At 41.8% G+C, this 8,683-nt stretch overlaps 1 protein-coding gene across 1 annotated transcript in view; it reads left to right on the top strand.

The window, feature by feature from the left end:
* LOC136676101 (retinal-specific phospholipid-transporting ATPase ABCA4-like) overlaps positions 1 to 8,301 on the top strand; it is an 87,300-nt gene extending 78,999 nt beyond the window's left edge. The window contains exons 40-49 of the mRNA XM_066652959.1: positions 419 to 548; positions 645 to 762; positions 1,430 to 1,492; positions 3,570 to 3,676; positions 3,820 to 3,961; positions 4,873 to 5,007; positions 5,113 to 5,216; positions 5,593 to 5,685; positions 6,041 to 6,290; positions 6,932 to 8,301. Of these exons, the coding sequence (XP_066509056.1) occupies positions 419 to 548; positions 645 to 762; positions 1,430 to 1,492; positions 3,570 to 3,676; positions 3,820 to 3,961; positions 4,873 to 5,007; positions 5,113 to 5,216; positions 5,593 to 5,685; positions 6,041 to 6,290; positions 6,932 to 7,060 (1,271 nt within the window). The 3' untranslated portion in view covers positions 7,061 to 8,301. The remainder of the gene's footprint in view (positions 1 to 418; positions 549 to 644; positions 763 to 1,429; positions 1,493 to 3,569; positions 3,677 to 3,819; positions 3,962 to 4,872; positions 5,008 to 5,112; positions 5,217 to 5,592; positions 5,686 to 6,040; positions 6,291 to 6,931) is intronic.
* Positions 8,302 to 8,683: the final 382 nt, after the last annotated feature.

Here is an 8,683-nt window from a genome sequence, read left to right on the forward strand (position 1 = left end):
GCCTGACTATGTGAGTTCTAGTGAATTTGAATGTTTAATAGGCAGTTTATATTCTTGCTAACATTATACATGTTCATACTGAAGAACCATGACCTGTCTAAGGTCTGTCCTCCATCAGAGGTCAGTGTAAAGCCTGTGTACTTCATTTTGCTCGAGGTTAGGGTTTCTCTGTTTGGTGCTAGTGCTCTGTCACATTTGATGGCAAATGGAACAGTGGAAATGGAAATGTCTTTTATTAAAACAAGAGCCTTGGTTTATGAGAGAAGGCATAGCTTTACCAGAAGAAAAGACAATAAATTGTGAGAAATAAGAGAGAGTGATTAAAAGTGTTTGTGTAAGATGTCGGTCAGTTAGTGGCTGGTCAGTCCTGTGATGTGATGATTTTCATATCTCTGCCTGCATTTGCTCCTGTTTGAAGGTGAGGAGTACAGCATGGACCCATTCCGGTGGGATTTTGTGGGGAAATACCTGGTCTGTATGGCAGTGGAGGGTCTGCTCTACTTCATCTTCAACATTCTTATTCAGTACAGGTTCTTCTTCCATCACTGGTGAGGATAAATTTGGACTATAGACTTTGTCTCTGAAGAGAACCCCTCCATGTCTTTGCACTTGTGTATGATGAAGGTGTGTCCTGGTCTCTGCAGGTTGTCTGATTACAGCCAGGCTCCTGTACAGGATGAAGATGATGACGTGGCTCAGGAGAGACAGAGGATTTACAGCAGCAGCAAAAATGACATTCTGTACATCAGAGACCTGTCAAAGGTACAGTTCAGTCACCCAGAGGAACCAGTTAAGGATGCACCCTTGAGTCATTTCTGTTTGTTTTCTCTATAGAAAGGAGTATTCTGAGTATTAATAAGTATAAATAAATATTACAAAGCATCTGAGAAAGTAACAGCTGCTAGAGGTGGGACGAGGCTGTGCAGAAAAATCATCACTCATCATACATGTACACTTAGATGTCTGGATTTTGGAAAGGGTCTCACACACACACAGAGCTCATGATATAAAATATTTGTAATTAATTTTAAGGATTTAGAGCTAGAAATTGAGCTTGGTTGTTCTGTTGTCTGATAAAGACTTTCTTAAATAGACTGATAATGATACATTTGATAGACTCTACTGATTGTTGTGATGTGTGTGATATTAACCCTTTCATGACTGAAGAAGACTAGAAAAACTGCCTGCAAACAGTCGCAGTTCTGCCTTGGTTTCCAGTGGTAACCATATTGAGTGGACAACAGTGCAACTCTGGGTTACAACTCTCCCAGAAATCACAGTAATGTATAGTTGGTGGAACTGTGGAGTAAATATGTCTTTCCTGATTTTTGAACTGAAACAGTTTGCTCTTTTCTCTCCCTGATCTCCACAAAGCCCCTGTCTTTACCCTGTGTGTTCTCAGAATGGCAGTCTCTCTCTGTGTTTACAGACATATGTGGACAGGAAGAGGCCGGCAGTGGACAAGATCTGTGTGGGGGTTCCTGCTGGGGAGGTATATAGTTATATATATAGTTAGACAGAGTTTTAAAGTTCTGGAGTTTTTAATGTACTTATGCATCAAAATATTGTACAAATTCCTTATAATTTGTGATTTCAGATACATTAAAGGAGCAATCTGTAATACTGACAACAAGAGTTTAAAATCAGAACGATAATACAGTTTATAAAAAAGTTTCAGAACAGTGACGAGTGTCTGCCTCCTCCCCAAACATGAAGGTCATTCAGTTTTGCCAGTTTGAGGAAAACCGAACAAATAATCAAGACACAAGTTTAGGAATTTTGGGCCATAATAGCTAAGAAGAATGTGCCATAATCAGAATATTTACAGTGAAAAGTGTTCATCATTTCACTAAAACATCTACCTACTCAAGAAAAGGAAATAATTGAATGAGAGGCTGCTTTCCCTGCATTTATAAGTCTGTACTGTCCAAACCCACCTTAAATATTTAGACTAAAAAGGCTGGTGTTACTTATCGATTTTCCCTACTACCATAAATGTCGTAAAGGAGGCAGAACTTTGCTTTGTATTCACAATTTTGATAGTCAAACATTTAATTCCACCTTACTTAAGAGTCTTACTGGCATTACTAAGCTCTGTTCCACCTTAAGAGCCAAAGCTAGAGCCATACCATTTGATAATTTTTGAAGCAACGGTTATTCCAGTTCATCCATTTAAAACACACAAACAAATTGAATGTGATGTCACTAAACTTTAATCTACTTAAGTGAAAGGCAAAAAATGAAAAGAGCCACCGCTGTTTTTCCTGCATTTACAAGAATTTACTGTCTAAACCACATTAACATTTTAGACTAGACAAGGCTGGTGTTTTTGCTTCCAGATCCTTACTTCTTATTCACAACATTCACATTCAAGCATTTAGGTCCACCTTAAATTGGTCAGTTTAAGAGTCTAATCTCCAGCTTCTTATTGAATACTCATTTCCACCTTAAACAGCTGTGTGAAGCTAAAGCTAGTGCTAGAATTAATAACTCTCATTAACAAAACTGGTTTTGAAAAAAAATTCTTATTTCTTATTTTGTCCATTTAAAACACACAACGAAGTGTACATCATGTCACTAAAACATCTACCCATAGTGAAAGCTTATATTTGCTGTGCTTTCTCCATTCTACCTTACAAAGGCAAATATGTGAGATCTTTCAAACACAAATTTTATTCTTTAATTTGTTTAAAACACACACACACCACAGAGAAACACAAATGTATCTACCTCAATTTCTTTAAAATATGCAAACAATGGTATTTACACCTTTCAGTTGTTCAGTGTTTACTCCTTTTAATCTATACATAGGTGTCTGTACTTCTATATTTTTTCAGGAACAATTTGCTTTTAACACAAGGCCAATATTTCCTCTCTGTTCAGTAAAATTAAGACAAATTCTGTCTTGGTCTTTTCATGGCTGCACTATGTATGTAGACAAAGCAGCGGTGGGCTTGGACTGAAAATGATTGGACAGAGGGTGGGATCACAGGCAAGACCTTGGAGGGCGGGATCACAGGCAAGACCCCGGAGGGTGGGATCATAGGAGCTCCGACCTGGACTTTGCACTTCTCAAAGAAAAAGTGTTTTAGCTTTGACTGTTTCCTTAATTTATGATCACACATTTTATGACTAAGTACAGTAAATATCTTACAGATTGCTCCAGAGTGTGTGATATGTGTTTCTATTTTGAGAGCACAGCAGTACAGGGAAATTTATACTTTTAACCCATTTAACCCATCAGTGGAATCCCTCATTTTTCCCGCTGGTCAAGTGCTCAAACTGGTCACACAATCCCATGACATAAGTTCATCTTGTGTGCTGAATTGTGGAACTGTGATCTCTGGAGTGGTTTGTGTGATCGAGAACTAATCATTGACACCAGCCCCTGGCCCTTACTGATGATTATGAGGCTGAACTCCACAGCAGTGTTCCAGTGTATGTGTGTAAGAAGCAAAAAGCAGAAATTGCTTTAGCAGTCCCTGTGTGCTTGTGAAATGATGTGATTTATGAATGATAATGAAAAAATTAAATTCAAGCCCTGAATGTCTGGTCTGATTGTCCCATAGTGCTTTGGGCTCCTGGGCGTAAACGGTGCTGGAAAAACAACCACATTTAAAATGTTGACGGGAGACACAGACGTGACATCTGGCGAGGCTTCGGTGGCAGGATACAGGTGCTTTGCCTGGAAAACATAAAATATAATAATAATAATGCATGCTCTAAAACTAATCCTGATATATGTGAACATATGAAAATTACTCTCTGAGTGTTTAAATTTTTAACACATCTGAGTGACTGTGTGCTGTTGTTTGTCAGTATTCTGACCAACATCCTGGACGTGCACCAGAACATGGGCTACTGTCCTCAATTTGACGCCATCGATGAGCTGTTGACCGGCCGAGAGCATCTGTACCTTTACGCTCGCCTCCGAGGAGTTCCAGAGAGAGAGATCTGCAGAGTGAGCACAACATCTTCAGCCCCCACACTCAACCACAGACTAGTGCTGCATCCCAATTATGTACCACACACTAATACTAAAGAGTATATACTACATACTAACCTGTGTGAGTTTGGCAGCTAGCACACAAAATATTAACACATGACATTTTTGTTACTCACAGCTTGAGCTGCAACTCATATAATTCCCTCCACACTAGAGCACAGATTCTGCATTAAAGTAGTGCACTATACGTCAGATAATGAACTATATTTAGTATATGCTTCATATCACTCTAACATTAATGGTGCTTTTCCACTGCATGAGATCGGCTTGACTCGCTTTTACATGGTTGCATTTCCACTAGCAGAGCTCCATGTGAAATGGAGCCAGGGATGTCACATGACCCATCTCTAATGGAAATCGCAGGCTTTGACTACCACAAAAATGCTGGCGGTATATTTAGGCACTGTTTACTCATTGTGTATTCACGTGTTATTGTTGTTGTTTTTGGATGGCTCCATGCCCAGTTCTCATAGTTTTCCTTCTTGCACTTTGCACTGAGGATTTTTATCTGCCTCTGACCGAAGGGCCATTTGAACCTCTTCAAAACCCCTCTGGGTAATATACAAACTGCTGTGGGAAGTCGAATAAAAACAAATGTGAAAGCTACCGTAACTTCAAAGATTTTACAAGTAGCAAGTTTGTGCTGGTGCTCTGCCTTTCATGCTGATTGGCCAGTCAACGCTCTGCAGTGTTTACACATCACGATTTAGTATCTACTCGAGCTGAATTGTAAGAGAGCACGGACTAAAAAAGAACCTGGTTCACAGAGGTATCTCTGCAGGGCTGTGTTCTGTAAGCAGCAGGACTTTGCACCGCCATGTGAGAGCTGGTCTCTCTGATACTGCAATGCCTCCTCTGTCTTATAGGTGGCAGAGTGGGGTATTGAGAAGCTGGGTTTATCGGAGTATGCTGGACAATGTGCTGGGACGTACAGTGGTGGAAACAAGAGGAAACTGTCCACCGCCATTGCCATGATCGGCTGTCCCCCCCTTGTCCTGCTGGTGAGACACTAAACTACATTAATCCTCTCCGTACCCACTTTCTCTCTCCTCTGAAATACAGTAGAGCTAAGAATTAGTATCTAATACTTGCACTAACCATTCCAGGATGAGCCCACCACAGGGATGGACCCTCATTCCCGACGGTTCCTCTGGAACGCTATTATGAGCATTATTAGGGATGGACGAGCTGTGGTTCTGACATCACACAGGTCAGAGATTATACAGAAGTGCTTCAGGATACTGTTATAGTGGACATATATGAATAATCAGTCGCTACACTGACACCTAGTGGTCTGAATGTGTCAGAGATTCTGCTCTAAACCTGTTTTAAAGAGTCATTGCTGTCATTGCTGCAGGGGTGCTTATAATATTTGTGATATCTGGGAGTGAGTGGTGTGTGGGAAAACTGTGTGGGTGGGGTGTGTGGGTTGGGGCATGGTCACTGCAGGGAGGTTTATAATATCTGTGATTTGTGATATGTTAGCATGGGGGCATGGTAAGTGCAACAGTTATAATATCAGTGAAATCTTTGCATGGGTGGGCGTGTGGTCACAGGGGTGATAATAATATCGGGTGTTGTTGCAGTATGGAGGAGTGCGAGGCGCTCTGCACGCGTTTGGCCATCATGGTCAACGGAACCTTCAAGTGTCTTGGCACCATCCAGCACCTCAAATACAAGTGAGTCTGTCTCAGGACACAGGAGTTATATTTCACCTCTTTAGTCCAGATGTTTGAAGCCATTAAGGACAAAGGTTATATTTGTGAGTAATTTTTTTAGACCTGTGGCTGAGACCCTGGAGGCTGGGCAGTGGGGGCTTGTTACAGTCATGCCTTGACTCTCTGGTCAGGTAATGAGCTCCCACCCGATGAAGGACTGAAGAGGGGACGAGGGGCAGAAAGAGACAGAGATTTGTCTGGTGTTTGAGCACTGAAATGCTGCTTAGTTTGGAGTTCTGGCTGTGTCTGGAAATAGAGAAGGACTGCACTATGGGAAAGTAGTTCAAAATAGTTGGTTTGTGTGTGTGTTATCCAGATTTGGTGACGGTTATGTGGTGACGATGAAGATCCGAGCGGTCCGGCCTGGTTTGTCTCCGGACCTGGTTCCAGCGGAGACATTTATGGACGGCAGTTTTCCTGGCTGCGTCCAGCGAGAGAAACACTACAACACTCTTCAGTACGAGATCTCGGCCTCGTCTCTTGCGCGAATCTTTCAGTTGGTGGCCACCAACAAGGACAAACTCAACATTGAGGATTACTCTGTCTCTCAGACCACACTGGACCAGGTAATGAAGACACAGGGAAATAACTATGCAGACATGAGACTTCTGTGAGATATTCACCCACAGTGCAGCAACACTCCCCTACAGCTCTGAAATCTGTAAAGAGCTCTAACCCAGACCTATACATTTTTACTTTACATACAGTTTTATGAACTCCATTATGATGTACACACTTAAAAATGATGGTTCTACAAGGATTCTTTATTGAAAGAAATGGTTCTATATAGAACCCTGAAAACTTTTGCATGATTAAAGGCATTCTCCATCAATCTGAAGAAACCATTCATGATGCAAAGAACCCTTTAATCATGAAAAAGTTTCAAGTGTTTAGGTCTCTTATTAGAACCATTTCCTTTACTAAAGAACCATCATTTAAATGTGTATTTTTAAATAATTGTTTACACATAAATGCCTATGGTCAAAGTGTGTTAGAGTGGTGTGTGGAACTGTATTCTCTGGAGTGATGGAGTTTTTCTGGGATGAGGAATGGTGTGTGTTATCCAGAACTAATCCCCAACAACAGCTCCTCACAGATGTTTATGAGGCTGAACTCCATCAGATCCTCACAGCTATGTTCCAGTTATATGTGTATGTGTATGTGTGTGTGTGGGTGTTCACTGACGCTCGTTCTTCTTCCTTTGCAGGTGTTTGTGAACTTTGCGAAGCAGCAGTCAGGTGAGGATGAGGATGTAATGATTCTTCCTAGAGCAGCAGGAGCTCGGAGAGAGAAGAAGATTTCTCCCCTCACCACAACCTCCAGAAACACCAGATAACAACAGGACAACAGCAGCCATCCCAGATCAGTCACAGGGCAGACCCTATATTAGACTCCCTAGATAGAAGCAGTACCAGAGCAGGCTCAGAAGAAATCCTGAAGCAAACAACAGAGCAGAGCAGATGCCAAAAAATATCTCAGATAAGACAACAGAGCACACCCTAGATCAGACAATCAAGCAGGCCCTAGATCAGACAACAGAGCAGACCCTGGATCAGACCCCAGAGCAGACAACAGGGTGGAGCTCATAATCACATAATTCCAGTCACTGAGCTCTTTACACAGACATCTACCTCCTCCATCATCCACTCTCCTCTCTTAATCGCCTCCACCCTCCATATACACTCACAGAGCTGCGGTTTTGCACCTGAATTGTGCTGCGGATGATGCCCTGGTGATCTTTCAGCTTTATCAATAAATATCTTCATTTCAGTCATATAGAGCTTTTTAGGAGTGGTTTGAGGTCCAGTCCTTCCCCGAGAGCACAGTAGCTCTGGCCTAGGTCCAGCCCATATCCCCGCTGTTAATGCAAAACTGGACACATGGACTGATAGCACCTGAATGCACTGCTCCTGCTCACCACATGAGGGCCATGTCCACAACTGATCACGACCATATTGCCAGAGGTCAGTTTGGGCCACTTTTGTCTCAAGTCCAGTTTGCCCCGGTCAGCCAGGACTGTGTCAGATGTGTTTTGTGGCTGAGTGAGTGTGCTTAATACGGGGGTCACTTGTGGTTCATATAGTCTGCAGAACTGACAATGGGTCGGAAGCGCTGCATCTTAGCCTGGACTGACCCACATTTGTCCAAGGTTTCGAGCGTCTCTGCACTCTGGTTATTTTCTTTTTGTCTTATATTGTTTAAAAATTTTACAACAAAAGTGCTCCAAATTAACTTTTAACCCTTTAATAAACCTCAACTGAACTGTGGGATGCTCTTCTCCTGTGATGCTGCTATTTGGGATCCTAAGGTTCCTCAGCTGATTACATTCTGAATTTGTGTTCTAGATATCCCAACATGTTCAGGGTCTTCCCCTGGTGTTATTGTGGTCTAACCCTGTGATGTTTTGTCCTGAGATTTTGTGAACCTCAGCTTCTGAACTTTATTAATCCTGGGTTAAAGAGCGGGTCAGATTTCTCTGTGCTTCTGGAGATAGTCGTCAGGATTAGATCTGAATGCCGCTGAAGCCGTGCCTGTTTCTCTACTATTTCTACCACTTCACATTCGCTGCACATTTTCTGAACCTTTCTACAGACTCTGAAATTTCAGATGCTACTCTTCTGGACTGCAGCTCTCAGAGAATAATGTCTACACTGCTAACAGCAGCATTAAAATCATTCAAGCACAAGCACAATCTTTGCCTATTTTATTGGAAACGGTTTGGGGTACAGTGTGGAATGGTTTTGATTCTGATTACTGATACTGTGTTATATCATTAAAAATGAACAGCACCAGAACTACTAACAGCTTCTGTCTGGAAATGATAACTGCTTTTATTATTCACTGTACAACATACAATCTTTCACACACACAAACACGCACACTAGTACACTAGGAGCAGAGAACAAACACAGATAGTGTTTACCCACCTGGAACATTTTTAATCTAATTTCCAAACACA

The sequence above is a fragment of the Hoplias malabaricus genome, chromosome X1 (genome assembly GCF_029633855.1).
Source record: "Hoplias malabaricus isolate fHopMal1 chromosome X1, fHopMal1.hap1, whole genome shotgun sequence".
Taxonomy (NCBI): Eukaryota; Metazoa; Chordata; class Actinopteri; order Characiformes; family Erythrinidae; genus Hoplias; species Hoplias malabaricus.